Raw genomic sequence first — 22189 nt, 5'->3', positions numbered from 1 at the left:
CATTGCATTTAGCTGTCATAACTCTTTATTATCTTTTAACATGAAACAATTTCTAAACTTCTTTCTTTCTTTCCCTATCTTGATATTTTTGGAAAAATGCAGCTCCTTCCCATTTAAAAAAAAAATAGATGGGTTTTTTTTTTTTTTGGTTTACTTTTTCTTTAGGTGTTGCATCCCAGCTGGAATACTACATGAGTGATTTTGTGTCATCCTCAGATATGGAGACTCAAGTTATCTGGTTTCTCCATTATATGCTTATAATTTTCTTCCTTGTAACCAAGAAACAAAACTACAGGAAGGCACACATTAAAATCATGTAAGGCACTGGCCAGTTTGGTCCTGGATAGAGTATCGGCCTGACATGGAGATGTACTGGTTCAATCCCTGATCAGGGCACACAGAAGAAGCGACCATCTGCTTCTCTCCCTTCTGCCCTTCCATTTCTGTAGCCAGTGCTTGATTGGTTCATGAGTCAACCCTGGGCACTGCGGATAACTCGGTTGATTCGAGCATCAGCCCCAGATGAGGGTTGTTGGGTGGATCTCAGTCATAGTGCATGCGGGAGTCTGTCTGTCTATCTCCTCTCCCCTCATTTTAAAAAAATAAAAAGGTCTTCCAGTGTACTGCTTCTCATCAAAATCTCCCTTTAAATTTTTTCCTTTACCAGTCAGTAATATTACAGGGGCAAATGATTTTCCAACCTTTAACATTATGTACTTATATAACAGTTGGCCCTACTGTAAGATAGACTCTGATTTCTTCCATTTATTGTCTATTTATTATCAGTATGGGCTCATAAATTGTTTTTAATGATTTCTAGTTCTTGAACTATCACTTATTTTGATGTTCAAATTGTCTTAGATTTGGGAATCCCTTCAAACTGGATCCTATGTCTTTCTGACATACATGTTTCTCCTTTTTGTTTTTTAACCATTTTCTAGCATTTTTAACACGATGTGGTGTTCCAAGTCCCCTTTTCTTTTCTACTAATAATAGTTTTATTGTCTTACACTTATCCTTTTAGGCTCATTCTAAAGATATTTTCAACTTTTCTTCTTCGCATAGTTTTCTTGACCTTCAAACCCAGTTAATTAATAGGTCCTAATATATAATTTTTCCTAAGTCTTTCAGATGTTATCATTTCTGCACATGGAATTCTAATCCAAGTACTTATCACCTCAGAGCTACATTTTTAAAAAAGTAGTGTTTTTGCTAATTGTAGTAAAAGAATGTCTATTATTTATTAAGCATACAGTGCCAATCATTTTTCTAAATACTTAATATGAACCATCTCATTTAATACTTGCAACAACCTCATAAAGTAGATATTATTAATTTCTCTGCGAGTGAGAAAACCATGGATCAAAGAGGTTACATAATCAACTCCAGCTTACACCAGCTAATAAGAGGCAAAACTGGGATTTGAATCCTGGAAGTTTAACTCTAGAACCAGTGTTATATATCAATATGCAGTACCACTTATAATCTTACTCTCCCCCTCCATTTTTTTCTCTAAAATTAATGATTTTATTTATTCAGGGTAATCCTGGCCGGCCAGGTCTCAATGGAATGAAAGGAGATCCTGGTCTCCCTGGTGTTCCAGGATTTCCAGGTATTTGAAAGGATGTTTTGTGGTTCCCCTTTCTATTAAACACATTTAGGACAAGCTACCCATTTTCTGACTTGACTGGGCAAAGGCTGTGGTCCTGGTGCTCTGCTGAACAATTATACACATCTTCTTTGCAGGCATGAAAGGTCCCAGTGGAGTTCCTGGTTCAACTGGCCCTGAGGGGGTTCCAGGACTTATTGGTCCCCCAGGTAAGAATTATTTTTGTAACTACTTACACCTGATACTTAAATGAATCAAAGAGTTTGAAAGTTTGCATTTCTTCTTTCAACCAAACTTTCAGTCTTAACCCCTAACAACTGAAGCAAAATAGACAAGACTCTCTCTCTACTTACTAATCTCTCAAGCTGTCTATTTTATTAATGTCATATCGGGACCAGACCTTTTATGTTTAAAATAGATGAAGGACTAACAAGAATGTTGCACTTAGATTTTTTTTATTGCTTAGTATACTGACTTTTCCACATTCAATTGAACACATCACAAGAGGAAGTCACATAGATATGTTTTGATATAAAAATAGTTTTTTTATTGTTTGTTTTTTAGCTGACTTATAAAGGTTTCCTATAAACTGTGAAATAAGGCATCTGCTAAATTCCCTTATTTGTTCAATAGGTCCCTTGACAAGCACAACAAACACGAACTGCAAATGATGTTAGAATTATAATGGACCTGTCAGGAAGTAGACTTGTCTTCCCCTGACACCAGTGTTCACAGATTTGAAACGAATTAGATAATATACTAATCAAGTCATGCTTCCAAGCTTGAAAATAAGGACAATATGACTAATTTTTTCAATGGCCTTAAGAAAATGTTGTTTCATCAATCTTCTGGGTAGATAATAATCATTTTCCCAAACATATTTCTGTTCAACATGACAACATTCCCATACACATAACTTGTTTCTCTCATACCAGTTCTTATTCTGACTTTAGGTCACTTTGACATTCATGCCTTCTAACTTTTCTCTTCCCTACCTTTAAATGTATGTGTTTTGACATTTAGGTCCCCCTGGATTACCTGGTCCTTCAGGACAGACCATTATAATCAAAGGAGATGCTGGTCCACCAGGGGTCCCAGGCCAGCCTGGATTTAAAGGTTTACCAGGACTACCAGGACCTCAAGGATTACCAGGTACCTTTGCAGATCGTGTTTTTAAGCCTTATCTATTTAAGAACATTTTCCTAATTCTCCTTTCACTTGTCAGAGTTTGTTTCTGACAGTAGGAGCCTTAGCAACTGGTAGGATACCAGACTACCACAAGTTCCATTTCCTTCTTTCCTTCCTTCCTTCCTTCCTTCCTTCCTTCCTTCCTTCCTTCCTTCCTTCCTTCCTTCCTTCCTTCCTTCCTTCCTTCCTTCTTTCCACTCCACTCCACTCCACTCTTTTCCTTTCCTTTCCTTTCCTTTCCTTTCCTTTCCTTTCCTTTCCTTTCCTTTTCCTTTTCCTTTTCCTTTTCCTTTTCCCTTCCCTTCCCTTCCCTTTCCTAACTTCTTTCTTTTTCAGTTTCTAATGTCTTAACTTCTTTTAGTCCCAGTCCAATTTATTCTAGCTCCTCTGGGTATTCTAATTTGAATGATTAAGTTAGTGTTGTTTAAAAGGCTATAATTAAATTGATTTTCATTTAAGAATCTGCTGCTTTCTTTATCCCAGCTACTAGAAGGATAGGAAACTGATTTGGTGCAACATTATTTTCCCACAGTGAGGCCTCATGATTTTAGAACTAAATTTTGTTTAGTTGGCCATTTGAGTCTATGCTTGAAGCCAACTCTGATTATTAAAAATATATCTAGAAACGAATCTCACTGTCTCTCATTAAGTGACTGAGTTGCAGTCTTTCCATAAATAAAAGGTACCAGGCAGTAGCAACCTTACTTATGGTGGGATAGATAACAAAAGTTGGGACTCGTACTCCTATCTTGTTTTGAAGACAATGAGAACACAACTGTCATCATATAGGAATCTCCACAGAGACAAATAGATTGTGTAAAATGAATACTACTCTATTATGGATTCTTGCTGTATTGGCCAAGAGTTTGCTTAAAGGCTTTAATCACTGTAAAAAAAAATTAGAAGACTAGATAAAGAAGATGTGGCACATATACACCATGGTATACTATTCAGCCATAAGAAATGATGACATCGGATCACTTACAACAAAATGGTGGGATCTTGATAACATTATACGGAGTGAAATAAGTAAATCAGAAAAAAACAAGAACTGCATGATTCCATACATTGGTGGGACATAAAAACGAGACTAAGAGACATGGACAAGAGTGTGGTGGTTACGGGGGGCAGGGGGAAGGAAGGAGGGAGAGGGGGAAGGGGTGGGGAAGGGGCACAAAGAAAACTAGATAGAAGGTGACGGAGGACAATCTGACTTTGGGTGATGGGTATGCAACATAATTGAATGACAAGATAACCTGGACATGTTTTCTTTGAATATATGTAAATATATGTACCCTGATTTATTTATGTCACCCCATTAAAATAAAAATTTATTTATAAAAAAATGAATACTAATTCCTTGTCTGCATCCTTTTTCCTGAGTTTGAGATATTCCTTTTGTATTAAACACAAAACTAGATTTTAAATTCAGTGACAATCAAAGACCTAAAGACTCCTAGATATGTCTGGGTGTTGAATTATGGTGCTTACATTTGGAAACCTTATTTCTTCTTTCCTGTAGGTCCAATTGGCGCTCCAGGAGATCCTGGACGCAATGGACTCCCTGGCTTTGATGGTGCAGTAGGGCGCAAAGGAGACCCAGGTCTGCCCGGCCAGCCAGGTGCGACAACTAAAACATTGCTGCTGACATTTAAGTATTGATTATGTCTGGACATATGGCCTCCAACTCGGGCTGTGCGAGCCTCCTCTTGAGATAGTAAGGCTTTCTGGTAAATCTGTTGTTGGAGAACAGATACAAGGAGATTTGTAAGTATAAGAGAAGTATAGAAATACTGTTTTTATTTATGTGTTTGGAGCACTGGAAAACCCAGAACTTTCTCAAAATGGGGATTTTACAGGTACAAGCTGTATTTACCTGTTCTGATAATTTTTAGTATGTGTCCTGTGACCATCCTGAAACTATTGTGAATCCTTCCACATTTGAAACTATCATGGCCCTGGCCATTTGGCTCAGTAGATAGAACATTGGCCCAGTGTGCAGACATCCCAGATTCGATCCCCAATCAGGGCACACATGAGAAGTGACCATCTGCTTCTCTTGCCCATTCTGTCTCCTTTTTCTCTCTCTTCTCCTCTGACAGCCAATGACTTGATTGGTTTGAGTATCTGCCCCAGGTGCTGAGGATAGCTTGGTTGGGCTAAGCATTGGCCCAAAGCTGGGGATTACCAGGTGGATCCCGATCGAGGTACATGCGGGAGTCTGTCTTTCTATCTCCCCTCCTCTCACTTGAAAAAATAAAAAAAAATTAAAAATGAAATAAAAAATGAAAATATCACAAAAGAATACAATTTCCATTATAAATTTCAGTAAATATATCTGCAAAGTTTAAGTGCTCTACATAAAACTTTGAGAGTTATAGTATTTTTTTATACTAAGATGATAAATTGATTTTTGAGGCAACTTATTAATAGGTGCTCCTCATAATATTGTATTGGTCTTTTTAAAAAATTATTTATTTATTTATTTTAGTGAGGAGAGAAAGAGAGAGAGAGAAAGAGAGAGAGAGAGAAGGGGGAAAAAGCAGGAAACATCAACTCCCATCAACTCCCATATGTGTCTTGACTGGGCAAGCCTAGGGTTTCAAACCAGTGACCTCAGCATTCCAGGTCGATACTTTATCTACTACACCACTACAGGTTAGGCATATTGGTATCTATTAGATTTCTAATCTGTACTCAACTTACTTCCAAAAATAATTTGATTCAATTTACAATAAAAATACACTAAAGATAGCTAAAAAAGAAAATGTTATAAATTCAACATTTTTCACGTGTGTTAAAAACTCTAGAAAATATAAATTAACTCTAAATAATATAAACATGAAGAGTTTGTACTGGCAAAAAGATGTTATAGCAATAAGGCAGAATGCTGATACTTATGGCCTTCCTAGAACCAATGCCCTGCCATTTCATTAACTGTCTTTCTAGGGAAGAGACCATAGAATGTCATCTTTATCACATAAGTATTGCTGTGACATTTCCCCAAAATGAAAATTTGTACACACAGTGGTCCAAAGCTTGTATATAAAGAAATTTTAAAAAGGAACTCAAATCAAGAGGATATATGGAAAAAGGGAACCAGTCATAGATTGAAAATATACATTTTTAAAAGGCTTCTCTAGAGTGTCCTACCTATACTCTAAACAAAAGGTATGCCTGAGACTAATTCCCTAGACAGATTCTAAGGGAAATGTTTTTCAGCACTGAAGCTGGCAGACTGATGACAACCACACCCTTTCTTACTTATTGATGAACAAAACAGCATGATGAAATTTTATAATAGAGTTTGGACTTCTTTGATACAGCAAGAGACTAGATAACATGCAGACATCCCAAATAAACATCACTTCTACCCATCTAAGGTTCCAAATACCCCATATTTATTTAGTGCTTCATGTTTTCAACCAAATCTAGACAGAATATATATATTTGAAGGTAGGGGCCATATTCTATTTATTTCCAAACAAGTGATATTTGACAATGGTCTTATAGAAACCCTATAAATATTGACTAAATTAACTAATCGAATGAAGTCATAATCTTTTGTCAACAGACATAATAGTGGTTTATAGCTCATTTAATCTTGTATACTGATGATTCCATGGAAATAGGTACCCGTGGTTTGGATGGTCCCCCTGGGCCAGATGGACTGCAAGGTCCCCCAGGTCCCCCTGGAGATTCCTCTATGGTCCATGGATTCCTCATCACACGGCACAGCCAGACAACAGATGCACCACAATGCCCACAGGGAACTGTCCAGGTTTATGAAGGTTTTTCTCTCCTGTATGTACAAGGAAATAAAAGAGCTCACGGTCAAGACTTGGGTGAGATATTTGACATCTTATTTCTTACTATGTCTGATTTTTTTTTATTTGAAAATCATATTGTGTTCTAGAGTAGCTTTGACCAAAGTACATCTCTCTATTCTTGCGGGGTTTCCAAATTGAAGACCATGTCAAGGGCAGCTGAATATATTTACTATGAGTTTAAAATAAATGATATTTAACTTTAAACTCAAAGCACTGATTAGCCTAATGTGAGGTTGGTTGACGGATGCAGCTGGACTGGATAACTCGCCCTTTTCCAATCCTCAAGATTTCTTTGTACAGAATTTTGACATTAGATTTTGGAGTCCCATAGGTTGACCTGGGACTGCCTATTTTAAGGATCACTATCACCTTTGCCTCCATAAAGACATTTAAGGTGATATTTTGTGTTCCTAGTTTCTGAGATCTCTGCACTAAGAAGCCTACTGAGGTCTCTTTAGCTGTGCCAGTCTGTGAAAAATGGTTCTGTAGCAACACAGACCTCCAGGGGTCTGCTTGGCTTACTCTGTTCCCAGTGCTTATGGCCATACCTGTTGGGCAGGTCTGGCCCACTAGAGTAAGCACATCACTTATGTGGAAGACAGTAGTCACAGGTTATTTTTTCAAGCCAAGTAAATTAGTAATATTCTCAACAACTTTCTTCTCCCTCTTCTACTTTTCATCTTTCCTCCGCTATTTTTGCTTCTATTATATATTGGTTTTTTTTTTCTAATTTTACTATCAACAAACCTTTGTTGTGAAAGTACTCTTCTATTTTAGACAACCTCTATATTCTTTTTTCATAAAATTATTTTCCTTTTAATCCATTGTTCACCATTAGAGTCTACCTTATACCCATAATCGATCTTGTATACTTCAAATATTTGACCTATAAAGTTAGTACGAACTATTAGAAGTGTTTGAGCACCATGGAATTAAAAATATAAGAGAAACACAAAAAGAATTTAGGAACCTGCTATCCAGTATGTCACTATAACTTGTCAAAATACATTCACTAAGTCAAACAACGGCTGTCATAGTATGCATTCAGAGGCCCACACAGGGTCCAGTATCCCAAGGGCGATCCTGATTGCAGAATATCTGCTAAAGCTAACAGAAGTATAAATTATAGATATCTTGGTGGCTCAACAAAGCATAAAGGTAGTTATAGCTTTGATGTTAAAGAAACAATCACTTAGTCAAATAAATACTTGGTGTTGGATTCTTGAAAGGATATTTCCAGCTCTGTTCTTAATTAGGTAGTGATGTTACTTGTATATTTAAATTATTTTATATTTCAAAAGGACTTTTATATTTATCAGACAATTTCATCTTTACAACTAAGATCAAGAAATATATAGGTCAGGTGTTGTTTTTGTTTTGTTTTTCATTTTATACACAAATAAATTGGCTAAGAGATTAAGTGATTTACTCAAAGCCACACACTCAGAATCTGATGGAGATAAGAGTTGACTACAACAGTTACGAATTCTGAATCCATTCATTTTTTTAATCATGCCAATTTGTTATTCACTGCCACATTCAGCCATTTCCAGTCTGAAATAAGCATACCCCTTTGAATAAATGAGTAATTACCAAGAGATATACAGACATAATTTTAAAGGAATCAATTCAAATCCTACACTTTCATGTTTTTTTCTCTTAATGTTGAACTGCCTGGGTATATGCTTCGGAGAAATAGTATCCCTTTTCACTATCAGCCATCTTCCACTTTTTATGAAAATAATTATGCTGCAGCACATTGCCTTGAAGTGTGAAAGGCTTTCGGAGACAAATTCAAAAGGGCAATTAAAAATAATAGTTTTCTTAAAATCTCTAGTAACAGAGGCTCTATAATTCCCTTCGAATTCATCTCATTAATAAGTACATTTACAATAAAAGTTTACATTTTATGTTTAGTAATTATATCTATTTTTTTACCACTTGTGAATTAATAACTGTAATGATGACAACTCAAAGTAAAATATTTGACATGTAAAGCTTCATGGTCGCAGTAAGTTATTAAAAGTTACTGTAAATTTTTGTTTCAGAGAAATATGACAGGATGATCATTAAAAGACTTTCAAAAGTAAAAAAATGCATTAGAATGAAACTGTGTGAGAAGTGGAATGGAAATACAATTTTTAAATGCAAAAGTAGCATAAAATAATTTCCAATTGCTAAAACCCAGCTTATGTACTTTTAAAAATGTTTATTGTTAAGTTTAAATTATTACACTGGATACAGTTAAAACAGTGATATAAAGGTTTTTTAAAAAATATATAAATATTCTCAAAACCCTAGAAATGATAACTGACAATGTTGAAATGTCCGTAGCCTCCAGTATTACAAAGCAGAGTGTACAAGGGTGAGTTTGGAGCCCAGAGACAATAACTACTAACTTTAATAACTGGTGCAGTATCAACTTAAACTTCTGATGAAAATTTTATGTATCAACTTAAAAATGTGTGAAGGGTACATCATTTTTCATGCTTCTTTTGTGAGTAAATGAGAATAGAAAGGCTTGATCACTGATAGAGATAATCTCTATTGCTCCTACCAGGCCGGATATTCGATTTCTTTTACTTTTCACTGACATTCTTCCCTTATCTCTTCTTTACTTTTTTTTATTATTCACTTGCAAACCTGTCCGTGGTTGCTGTACATATTGGTCAGCACTCCAATTGTCCCTAGGCTTAAAGAAATTACAAACCCACACAAGATAGATACTGGGGATGACTTGTAAGAAGAGAGGAAAGCTTGGAGAGGAAATATAGATGTGATATGATATTATAAGGATTTGGCTTCTGCTCCTCACACATCCACAAGAAATCACCCAGTATTCTTCACAAGACAACACCATTTTAAAAACTGTGTCGGGAAACATATATAATGAGCTTCCACAGTAAATGTCTACATAAATTGCAAAATATATTCTGATCTCAAAAATGTTCAAATCTAAGTGAATAGGCATCTTAAAATTGAATAAATAAAGTACAGGGGTTGGCAAAAGTAGCTTTACATTTGTTCATATGGAAACTAATACAATATCTAATAAATAAGAATACAAGAATAAACTGTTTTATGTAATCACAACTGTAAATCTACTTTTGGCCACCACTGTATATTTATTATCTAAGAAATGTGGCCACGTTTGTCTTTGAAATGTTGTTTGTTACTGTTTTAGGAGAAATGAAAGTATCATCCTGATGCAGTCCCTCGTCTTTTTCTCCCTGATTCTTTCTAGGGACAGCCGGCAGCTGCCTCCGTCGCTTCAGTACCATGCCTTTCATGTTCTGCAACATTAACAATGTTTGTAACTTTGCTTCAAGAAATGATTATTCTTACTGGCTCTCCACCCCAGAGCCCATGCCAATGAACATGGAGCCCCTGAAGGGCCAGAGCATTCAGCCATTCATTAGTCGGTGAGACATTGATAAAGCTTTGACTTGTTGCAGTCCCCAGTTAGATTAGCACCTCAGAAATGAGTCCAAAACTAATAATCGGATCATACTTCTCTTTTAATAGAAAAAGATAAGATTTTGCAGTTGATTAGCTATGAGAAAGATGAACTGATAACAGAAGTTTGGGGCATGGGTAACGAAGAAGAGAGTGGTACTATTCACAGAGATTTCCTAGAGTTTTGTCAGGCTAGAACCCTAGTTTAATTTGATTTCTTAGGCATAGTAGAGACTGCATTTTCATTCTGATCATAACCCAATTTATCTGAGAATGCCATAATAGAGGGTGAATCATTGGAAAGTCATTGTGTGTGTGTGTGTGTGTGTGTTTTACCTTGAATATAAAGGCTAAAACTAGTCCAGCCTATTTTAATAGCAAATTCAGGGTGCTCATTTTGTTTTTTGTTTTAGAGAGAGAGACAGACATGGACAGACAGACGAGAAGGGAGAGAGATGGGAAGCATCAATTCTTTGTTGCAGCACCTTAGTGGTTCATTGATTGCTTTCTCATATGTGCCCTGACCTGGGGGGTCCAGCCGAGCCAGTGACCCTTTGCTCAAGTCAGTGGCCTTGGGCTTAAACCAGTGACCTTGGGCTTCAATCCAGAGGCCATGGGCGCAAGCCAGCAACCTTTGGACTCAAACCAGCGACCGTGGGGTCATGTCTGTAATCCCATGCTCAAGCCAGTAACCCCGCAATCAAGCCGGATGAACCCACGCTCAAGCTAGTGACCTTAGGGTTTTGAAGCTGGGTCCTCAGCATTCCAGGTCAATGCTCTAACCACTGTGAGACCACCTGGTCAGGCCAGGGTTCCCTTTTTAAATACATTTGTCTAAATCCTTTGGGATTGACTTTTTGTTATTTTTGTCCATCCCAACTCTTGGGAGTAAAAGTTCCCCTAAAGTATTCCTTGTTTTGTAGATAAACTTTCTCAAGTCAGTTCAATATTTCAAAAGGTCAGCTCATGTTCTTTATTAAAGATTTGGTAGCCTGACCAGGCATTGGTGTAGTGGATAGGGCATTGGACTGGGATACGTAAGACCCAGGTCTGAGACCCCAAGGTCGCTGGCTTGAGTATGGGTTCATATGGCTTGAGAGCAGGCTCACCAGCTTGAGTGTGAGGCTGCTGGCTTGAGCATGGAATCGTAGACTTGAGCCCAAAGGTCGCTGGCTTGAAGCCCAAGTTCACTGGCTTGAGCAAGGGATCAATCATTCTGCTGTAGGCCCCTGGTCAAGACACATATAGCAAATCAATCAATGAGCAACTAACATGCTGCAATGAAGAATTGATGCGTCTCATCTCTCTCCCTTCCTGTCTGCTTGTCCCTATCTGTCCCTCTCTCTGTCTCTCTGTCTCTGTAAAAAAAAAAAGATTTGGTAGACTCAGCTATGTTTACTCTGTTGCTGTTTTACTTGTTTTTGTAGATTTAAGCCACATCTCCAAGTTCCTGGGTACCTACCCAGCGTTCTGGATATGTACTTCTTATCCAGATAGGTTTATAAATACCGTTATGGTTAATGAATACCTTTGGACCAAAGATAATGGAGTTGAAAAATTATCTGTGTCTTTTTGCAGTTTAGCAGACATTGTTCTTTCCACAGTTTCAGCATTATTAACTGTCTACTTCTAGCTGGGCACTCTGACAGCAAGCAATATGTGCAATACACCAAGCTGCACTCTTATAGCAGTTATGGCATTGCCTATAGCACGTATGAATTTAGGACAGAATGGAAAATGAAAATGCTATAGCCATGATTCTTTAGTTTCTTGAAAAAGGCTCAGTTTTTATTTGTTTGTTATGTAAACCAAGAGACAAGGCATGGAAAAGTAGTTCTCGAAGTGCATTTTATCTTCTTTTTCTGAGCATTGAAGACACTTTAGTGGGCTTTTATACCAGGATAACTTCCAAAGAAGAGGGACTGCTATTCCCACATACTTGTGCTCTAGATTGTGTTTCCTCTCCCTTCCTCTCACTAGATGTGCCGTGTGTGAAGCTCCGGCTGTGGTGATTGCAGTTCACAGTCAGACCATCCAGATTCCCCGCTGTCCTCAGGGATGGGATTCTCTCTGGATTGGTTATTCCTTCATGATGGTATGAAGCATTCTTTCTTCTCTTTGTCATCCTAGCTGACTATCATATCAACATTTCTTCCCAATATGCAGAATCCCTATCATTTGTAGAGTAAGAAGCTTGATCTCAAATAGCTTCTATTCAAGTTCTGTGTTCCTCATCACACATATTCTAGAACATATTTTTATGAGCTGCATGCTGCTTTTGTTGTGTTCTTGGTGTGGGTACTGTTCTCTTACCTGTGGGTCTAGTTCCTTCACTATATTTGAATTTTTGGGCCAAATTCAGAACATATTTTTGAGTATTCACTAAGCTACGCACATGGGTGTTGTGGTACATTTTTCTTTGTCTTTTCTAGCATACAAGTGCTGGGGCGGAGGGCTCAGGTCAAGCCCTAGCTTCCCCTGGTTCCTGCTTGGAAGAGTTTCGTTCAGCTCCCTTCATTGAATGCCATGGGCGGGGCACCTGCAACTACTATGCCAATTCCTACAGCTTTTGGCTGGCCACCGTGGATGTGTCAGACATGTTTAGGTAAGGTGCTATGGCTTTAGTTTTATTTACGTCCTTAGCTTCATTCAAAGATGCTAGCGAAAAGAGAGACAACTCATGGATGGTTTATACCCAACCAATGTCAAAAATTTAGTGGACTGTGTTCGTTATTCTTTCTCGTACTCCTCGTGTACCTGGCACAGATGAGAAAAACAAGCTTAGCTAATAGTAAGTACCTGTGGTTTGAGATGGCTTAGTAGCAGTTCTTCAATAGCAAAACAGACAAAGCAAGGAAAGGTCATGTGACCTGCTCAGTAACAAGTAAGGAAATGTTCAACTAGATTGAGGCCATCTCAAAAACTGAAGCTATAATCTGACTTTCCTCTCCCAGTCAAGTGAACACTTTTCCCAGGATGATTTCAGGCCTCTCATCCAGGAGTTGAAACTAGGGAGATCACATATAACACAGGTACTTCAGGATACTTTGATCTATAGAACATTTTTGGTTTAAATATAATTTATTGCTTCTTTTGAATTGTTATCACTTAATATTTTTTATGTGTTATCTTTAGGCATTTATTATCAATTATTCTATCATTAGTTGTCCAGATCTCCCTAATTCTAGGACTATTAGAAAAAAAATGTATAAGAGGGAGAGACAACGGTGTACTCATATATGTTGTATAATTGTGCACCTGAAACCTGTGTAATATTGTTAACCAGTGTCACCCCAATACAATTAATTAAAAAATGATATCCAGCAAAAAAAGAGAGACAAATAGACAAAGATATTAGTAGTGTGGAGAAGAGTCACAAAACTATCTACCAGTAATGGTCTTAGGCTGTACTGGTCACTGCACTTGATCCTATTGCTCAAAAGTTAACCGTGCAGTCATCAGGAGAGCTTCTTAAACACAAAACTAATGTTTACATGTGAATTTGAACTAATAATAGAATGGAAATACCAAAGAGACTAATCTGATTAACTTGTTTCTTATTTCCCAGCAAACCTCAATCAGAAACACTGAAGACAGGAGACTTGAGGACACGTATTAGCCGATGTCAAGTGTGCATGAAGAGGACATAACATTTTGAAGAATTCTTTGTGTGCTTTTAAATGTGAGATATATAAATTTTCAGATGCAATTTCTCACTCTCCCCAACTTTACCAGTGCTGCCACCAATGGTGCTACTATATATGACCAAGAGAACATGCTGAATAGTAACCATGAAGATTCAAATGTACCTCAGCAATATGCCAGAACAAGGTTGCTATTATTTTTCTACAAAAGAAATGAGGAAATGAATTTACTTTTTGGGCCCAGAATGACTTTCTTTAAGGATTATAAGATGAAGATTATATATTTTGCCCAGTGAGTAAAACAGGCACGTTAAAAATTCCATTAGAAGAATCACACTGAGTAAAATAAAAGACTGCAGTTTGGAGAAAGAATTATTTTTCATGGTGCTACTAATCCTACTGTATCCCAGGTTTTTTTAATATAAAAGTGTTAAGCTTATTTTGCTTTGTAAGTAAAGAATGTGTATATTGTATAAACAACATTTTAGCTCAAAATATTGAGTCATTTAGATGTGACCTGACATAAGTCACTCTTTATAGAAAATGTAGGCAATACTAGAGTACAGAGAGCTGGATTTTATATCAATGACTATCAAAATGAGAGAATTTATATTGCATCAAGTTACTACTGAGAGCAAATTTATTTTGAGTTTTATCCCTCAAGTTCTTACTTGACTTTTTAAATACATAGGTCATTTTAAGTCACTTTAATTATAATTTTAAACATTTTTGTCCACACACTAAATTATAATACCTAATGGAGGAATTTCTCTTTTGCTATATTCTCCAACACAATACAGGATTTTCCCCATTTTAATATTTCTTACATCTTATTTTTGCTTATCTCTGACTAAGCAAAGTTATCCCAAATAATTTTGAGAAACAAAAATATACAAAAATGGTAATTATTTTCCCTGTGCTTTTTTTTTCTTCTTTCTTTTCCAAGTGAGAGGATGGGAGATATAGAGACAAAATCTCACATGCTTCCTGAACAGAATTTGCCTGGCAACTCCTATCTGGGGCCGATGCTCTACCCATCTGGGGCCTTGCTTGCAACTGAGCTATTTTTAGTTCCTGAGGTAGAGGCTCCACAGAGCCATCCTCAACGCCCAGAGCTCCTTCACTTGTACTAATTGAGCCATGGCTATGGGAGGAGAAAAGAGAGAGAGAGAGAGAAGAGGGGGAGGATGGAGAAGCAGATGGTCACTTCTCTTGTGTGCCCTGACTGGGAATCAAACCCAGGGCATCCACACATCAGGCCAATGCTCTACCACTGAGCCAACCGGCCAGGGACTCCGTGTTTCTTAAGAATTATTTTTTGAAGTCTCTGTACAAGAAGTGGGAAAACAATATTTGGTTAGCCTGCTGTCTTCAATTACAAAGTCAATTGATGTTTCTTACTGTTTTTTATTCTAAACATTTTATTATAGATAGTCATAAAATACTTCATTTTCCTAGCAGTCATCTTCTCACTAAATGTTAAATCACCAATATCATTTTAATTAAAGATATCATATGTTGTAAGGATGGTTTGTTGTGTATGTCTTCAGCCTGTGTACAGAAATCTGTTCATTTATGGATAGACTACATGTCTGACATCAACAAGTACACCCTTCTAGGAGTTATATTTCATTTACATTAATATACATAAACACACAGAGAAGCAACTTGAGTTTGCTAACTATAACTTCCATTAGTCATATTTCACATACATTAACTTTCCCTATTTGGCTCCCTTCAACATAAATTTGGGCTGGGAATCAGATGAGCAAACATCAAGCCAACTGGGCCAAGAAGTATGTGGTTATTTATCAGTTCAGAGAGGCAGGAAAAGTTAGACTAGTTGGTAAACATTTAAGCTAAAATAAGGCCCTGTGTAGTTTATAGTAATCTGTATAGTTAGAAAGCAGACTTTGAGATGACTGGGTTTAAATATATTCCTAAATTGACTGTGTACTTTCATATGTGGTTGCTCTTGCACACCTTTAAGGCCAGCAACAGCACAGAAAACTCTTCTCTCCCATGGAGCTGAAAGAGGTAACAGCCTAAAGCCATTTTTTTTTTTTTACAAATACGTATTTCTCTTGCTCTGAGAAACCAGTATTTTCCTCCGTCCTCTCTGAGCAAGCATTAGCAGCCATGGGAACAGGACAATGTGCTAAGGCTTTCATTCTTGCAGAGCTATTAGTTTTGCTTAATCTATTTTGAACATCTGTTATTAGGTGCATTAAATTTATGACATGAACATTCATGACTCTTGATAAAATGATCTCATTACCATTAATATAATACAAAAATGGTAAAGAAAATGTTAATATTCCTTGCTCTGATATCGACATGGATAGCAATAGAGCCATCCAGCTTTCTTTACTTTAGTGTTTGTATGGTATATTTTTCCATTATTTTACTTTTAACCTATTTCTGTCTTTATATTTGAAGTATATTTCTTGTAATCAGTATATAATCGTATCTCACTTTCTTAAGCTAACAATCTTTGCTTTTTAGTATACTGAATTTCTTTTTTTTTTTTTTTGTATTTTTCTGTAGTTGGAAACGGGGAGGCAGTCAGACAGACTCCGGCATGCACCCGACTGGGATCCACACAGCATGCCCACCAGGGGGCAATGCTCTGCCCATCTGGGGTGTTGCTCTGTTGCAACCAGAGCCATTCTAGTGCCTGAGGCAGAGGCCATAGAGCCATCCCCAGCGCCCAGGCCAACCCTGTTCCAATGGAGCATTGGCTGCGGGAAGGGAAGATAGAGACAGAGAGGAAGGAGAGGGGGAGGGGTAGAGAAGCAGATGGGCGCTTCTCCTGTGTGCCCTGGCTGGCAATAGAACCCAGGACTCCTGCACGCCAGGCCAACGCTCTACCACTGAGCCAACTGGCCAGGGCCAGTATACTGAATTTAATGTGGTTACTGATGTGGTTTGCTTTACATCTATCATCGTGCTATTTTTTATTTGTGTCATTTGTAATTTGTTCACTTTTTAATGACTTGTTTTGGACTGAGTATTTTTCTGATTCCATTTTATCTTTGCAGCATATCAACTATAACACTGATTAATGATTGCTTTAAGGTTTAGGTATACATATTTAACATATCAAGGTCTACACTCAAGTTATATAATACCACTTCATATATGTTTTAAAAATGTTAAAATAGTATACATTCAGTTCTCCTATCCTAATGTTTGTGCTATATTTTCATACACTATAGCTTTAATGTTATGAACATCATCCTACATCCTTATTTTTGTTTAAATAGTGCATTCTCTTTTATTTTATATTATCTCATATATTATAAAATTCACTCTCAACCTGTACAATTCAATGTTTTTAGTATATTTACAAAGTTGCACAAGCATCATCATTGTCAAATATCAGAGCATTTCCATCATCCTAGAAAGAAAACTCAATACCCATTAGCAAAGACATTCTACCCCCACCCCATTTCTCCCTCTAAAGGTTAGCACATGAGAACATTTTATATAAATGAAATCATACAAGTTTGACTTTTTGTGACTGGTTTCTTTCACTTAACATATTTTCAGGACTTACTCACATTATAGCATTGTTAGTACTTCAGTCCTTTATCTTTTTAATTGCGGTGAAATTCACATAACATTAAATTAGTTTAAAGCAAAAATTCAAGTGACATTTAGTACATTCACAATGTGTGCAACCACCACCTCTATCTAGTACCAAAACATTTTTATCATCCTGAAATTAAACCTATTGAATAATATCCATGACGTAGTCACTCCCTACTTGCTGAAGTCCCTGTCAGCTAATAATCTGCTTTCTGTCTCTATGAATTTGCCTTTTCTAGATGTTTTTGTATAAATGGTATTGTACAATATATGACCTTTTTAAATCTGGTTTATTTCTTTTTTTAAATTTCTATTTAGAAAATTGAATTTAATTGGGTGACATTGATCAATAAGAGTACATAGGTTTCAGGTAACTATTTCTCTAACATTTGAACTGTTGATTACGTTGTGTGCCCATCACCCAAAGTCAAATCATTTTCTGTCATTGTGTATTTGCCCCTCTTGCCCCCCCCCCAACTACCTTCCCCAGGTAACCTGGTAACCACTTCACTCTTATATAATATATGTCCATGAGTCTCAGTTTTATATCACACTTTTAAAAAAAAAATTTTAGCTAGATAAAGAGACAGATAAGGACAGACAGGAAGGGAGAGATGAAAAGCATCAACTCATGGTTGCAGCACTTGAATTTTTCATTGTTGGCTTCCTCATATATGTGCTTTGACCTGGAAGGTCCAGATGAGCCAGTGACCAAGGGGTCATGTCTGATTCCACGCTCAAGCTGGCAACCCAGTGCTCAAGCTGGTGAGCCAGCACTCAAGCCAGCAACTTGGTGTTTCCATCCTGGGTCCTCAGTGTCCCAGGTCAATACTCCATCCACTGCACCACTGCTTGGTCAGGCTTATATCCCATTTTTTATCTAGTTTTTATTTATTAATTTTGCTGTTTCTGTCATATGTAAACAAACAAACAGAAACACTGGCTAATCCAAGGTCATGAAGATTTGCCACTGTTTTTTTCTCCTGAGAGTTTTATAGTTTCAGCTCTTATATTTAAATATTTGATTTATTTTGAGTTAATTTTTATACATGGTGTGAGGTAAGGGTCCATCTTTATTTTTTTGCATTGTTATCCAGTTGTTCCAGCACTATTAGTTGTAAAGACTATTCTTTCCCCCATTGAATTGTGCTGGCATCCTTTGAAAAATCAATTGACCATAAGTGTATAGGTTTATTTTTGGATTCTCAATTCCATTCCATTGATTTATATGTCTGTCCTTATGCCAGTACCGCTAAGTCTTGATTACTGTAAGTTTTTAGTGAGTTTTGAAATTGTCAGTTGTGATCTTCCAACTTTGTTTTTTTCAGAATGTTTTTGTCTATTCAGGCTCCCCTGTGATTATATATGAATTTTAGGATTAACTTGTCAATTCAAGGGGAAAAAGGCTAGCTGGCATTTTGATAGATTGGAGTGAATCTGTACATCACTTTGGGGAATATTGTGTTTTAATAATAGTAAATTTTCCAACTCATGTACATAGGATGTCTTTAAACAGGTCTTTAAGTTTTTTTTTAATTGTTTTATATTTTTTAGTGTACATTTACTACTTCTGTTTAATTTATTTCTAAATATTTTCTTTTATATGCTATTATAATTGTCGCCTTAATTCTCTTTTTGAGTTGTTCATTAATAATGTATAGAAATACAAATATTGTTTATGTATTAATTTTTTTACCCTACTACTATGCTGAATGCATTGATTAACTCTAATAGTTTTTAGTAGGTTTCTTAAGATTTTCTATATATGAAGTCATGCTCTCTGCAAATAGAAATAATTTTACTGCTTTCCCTTCTGATCTTTATTCATTTTATTTCTTTTTTTTCCTTCTTCTTTTTTTTTTTTTTTTTTTTTTTTTTTTTTGGCTAATTGATCAGGATAGAAACTCCAGTACAATATTACATAGAAATAATGAGAGTACACATTTTTTTCTGTTTTTAATCCAAGTGTGAAAACTTTCAGTCTTTCACCATTAACTATAATGTTAGCTGTGGTTTTTCTTTTCTCTTTTTTTGCGTGTGACAGAGACGGAGAGAGAGAGACAGAGGGACAGATAGGGACAGACAGACAGGAAGGGGACATATGAGAAGCATCAATTCTTCGTTGTGGCACCTTAGTTGCTCATCAGTTGCTTTCTCATAAGTGCCTTGACTTGGGAGGAGGGGGTTACAGTAGAGCTAGTGCCCATTGCTCAAGCCAGAGACTTTGGGCTCAAGCCAGGGACCTTTGGACTCAAGCCAGTGAGCATGGGGTCATGTCTATGATCACACTCTCAAGCTAGTGAGCCTGCGCTCAAGCCTGATGAGCCCACGCTCAAACCAGTGACCTCGAAGTTTCAAACCTGAGTCCTCTGCATCCCATCCGACACTCTATCCACTGCACCACCACCGGGTCAGGCAGCTGTCATTTTTCATAGATGTTATTTATCAGTTTGAGGAACTTCTATTCTTAGTTGTTGAGTATTTTTATTATGAAGGGTTTTTGATATTGTAAAAAGCTTTTGATATATCAATTGAGATAATCATGTGGGTTTTTTCTTCGTTCTATCAATTAGGTGTATAATACTGATGGATTTAAATATGTTGAAGGAACTTTGCATTTTAATATAAATTATATTATGCACTTAATCATGGTGCATAATCCTTTTAATGTGTTTTTGCATTTACTTTTTTTAGTATTTTGCTGAGAATTTTATGTATCAATATTTGTGAGATATAGATCTTGAATTTTCTTGTACTGTCTTTGTTCAGCTTTACTATCAGCTTATTACAGGCATCATAAAATCATTTGTGAAGTAGCTTTTTCTCTTTAGTTTTTTGGAAGAGTTTGAACTAGAATGGTGTTAATTTTTCTTAAAATGTTTAGTGGAATATACCAGTGAAACTATATATTGTCCTATGCTTTTTGTATGTTGCTTAATCAGATTTTCTAGGTTTTTTATGGTTTTTAAGATTTTGTGTCTATATTAATAATGAATCATGGTCTGTAGTTTTCTTGTGGTATCTTTCTCTAGTTTTGCTGCCAAGATGTTGGTATTTATGAGGTTCTTGCCTCAATGAATGAGTTGGGAAGTTTTGATTTCTCTGCCTTTTTTTGTGAAAAATTTTATGAATTATTAGTGTTATTTTTTTTTAAACATTTGGTGGAATTCACCAATTAAGTTATTTGGTCCTAGGCTTTTATTTATGGTAGTAAAAAAATTATTCTCTTTATTTGTAATATCTATTTTTTCTATTCTTGTCTATTTTGGTAGTTTGTGTCACAGAAATCTCTCTATTCTATGTAGTGTGTCTAATTTGCCTGCATAAAATTATTCATAGTATGCTTATATAGTTCATTTTATTTATGAAATGTCAGTAGTAACACCCCCTCTTACCTGATCTTTAAATTTTGCATCTTCTCTATTATCTTGGTTTATCGATTTTGTTATTTATTTTTAAAGAACCAGCTTTTGATTTTGTTGATTTTCTATATTGTTTTTTCTACTTTCTGTTTTATTGATTTCCACTCTAATCTTTATTATTTCCCTCCTGAATGTTTTGAATTTCATTTGTTCTTTGTGTGTGTTTTTAAAAAAATTTTTAGTTTACTATTTTTAAAATGTTATTTTTTTCTTTTTTTAATTTTATTTATTGATTTTTAGCCAAAGAGGAAGGGAGAGAGAGAGAGACAGACAGACAGAAACATCGATCTGTTCCTTTATGTGCCCTGACCGGGGATTAAACCAGCAACCTCTGTGCTTTGGGCAGATGCTCGAAGCACGTGAGCTATCCAGCCAGGGCTTTGTGTAAATTTTTTTAAAGGAGTAGATTAGTTATCGATTCTGAGACTTTTATTTTTTTAAATATGCACATTAAAACGATAAATTCCTCTCTAAACACTGCTTTAGCTATACTCTATAAGTTTATTTTTTAAAAAATAACTGATATTCAATTTATTAAAAAGGTTAATTTAAGCATCTGGAATAGTGAGGTGGTTTTTTTTTAAGATTATATTTATTGATTTTTAGAGAGAGGAAAGAGAGTAAGGTGGGAGAAGAGGAGCCCGAAGCATCAACTCATGGTAGTAGTTGCTTCTCCATGTGCCTTCACTGGGTAAACCCGGGGATTTGAACAAGCGATCTCAGCATTCCAGGTCAATGCTTTTAACTACTGTGCCACCATAGTTCAGATTGCAATGGTGACTTCAATCTCGACTAGTGGATCAATACTAATGGAAGTAATCTGCTTAACAATCCCATAAAGACTGTGCAAGTCAATGAATTGCTTGTGGATTTTCATCTGAAACCGATCTCAAATCTTAGAACTCTCTCCACAGGGAATATTTTGTAATGATTCTCAGAGTCTTGGTAGGTATTCCAAGTAGTCTTTTTACTTTTAGATTATTTTCCTTTACTCTTCTGATCAAGTTAGCACACACCTGCAAAACTTTACATTGCAGCTGGTTAGAGTAATTCTAATTCAGTGAATCACCACTATGGTTCCATGAGTGTGTTTCTGGTATCTTTAGAAGCCATGGCTATGGCATGGCTTCCTGACCGACTTCTTCCTGGGCAAGAGCAAACCGACTTCTTTCTCGGTGAGTCAGTAGCAGGAGCTGTTGGTATCGAACTCGTCTGCAGCTGCAACTGTGTTTTCCTCAGAGCTTGATAAGAGTCAATATGTTGTGATTTTGTTTTCATTCATTTTGAAGTATTTTCTAATTTACCTTATTCACTTACCTATTGGTTATTTAAGGATGTATGTCTTAATTTCACATCATTATTTGTGACTGTTAATTGTTAATTTCCTAACTTTCCTTCCAATATTTTTTTTCTGATGTGGTCAGAGAACAGACTTTACATGATTTCAGT

At 36.3% G+C, this 22189-nt stretch overlaps 1 protein-coding gene across 1 annotated transcript in view; it reads left to right on the top strand.

Moving 5' to 3' along the window:
- The window catches only part of COL4A5 (collagen type IV alpha 5 chain), a 239547-nt gene extending 224288 nt beyond the window's left edge, over window positions 1-15259 (top strand). The window contains exons 43-51 of the mRNA XM_066248681.1: window positions 1540-1612; window positions 1747-1818; window positions 2633-2761; window positions 4320-4418; window positions 6430-6642; window positions 9872-10049; window positions 12064-12178; window positions 12516-12688; window positions 13652-15259. Of these exons, the coding sequence (XP_066104778.1) occupies window positions 1540-1612; window positions 1747-1818; window positions 2633-2761; window positions 4320-4418; window positions 6430-6642; window positions 9872-10049; window positions 12064-12178; window positions 12516-12688; window positions 13652-13733 (1134 nt within the window). The 3' untranslated portion in view covers window positions 13734-15259. The remainder of the gene's footprint in view (window positions 1-1539; window positions 1613-1746; window positions 1819-2632; window positions 2762-4319; window positions 4419-6429; window positions 6643-9871; window positions 10050-12063; window positions 12179-12515; window positions 12689-13651) is intronic.
- Window positions 15260-22189: the final 6930 nt, after the last annotated feature.

Source organism: Saccopteryx bilineata, chromosome X (assembly GCF_036850765.1).
Source record: "Saccopteryx bilineata isolate mSacBil1 chromosome X, mSacBil1_pri_phased_curated, whole genome shotgun sequence".
Taxonomy (NCBI): Eukaryota; Metazoa; Chordata; class Mammalia; order Chiroptera; family Emballonuridae; genus Saccopteryx; species Saccopteryx bilineata.
This window is presented reverse-complemented; position numbering and strand designations above follow the sequence as displayed.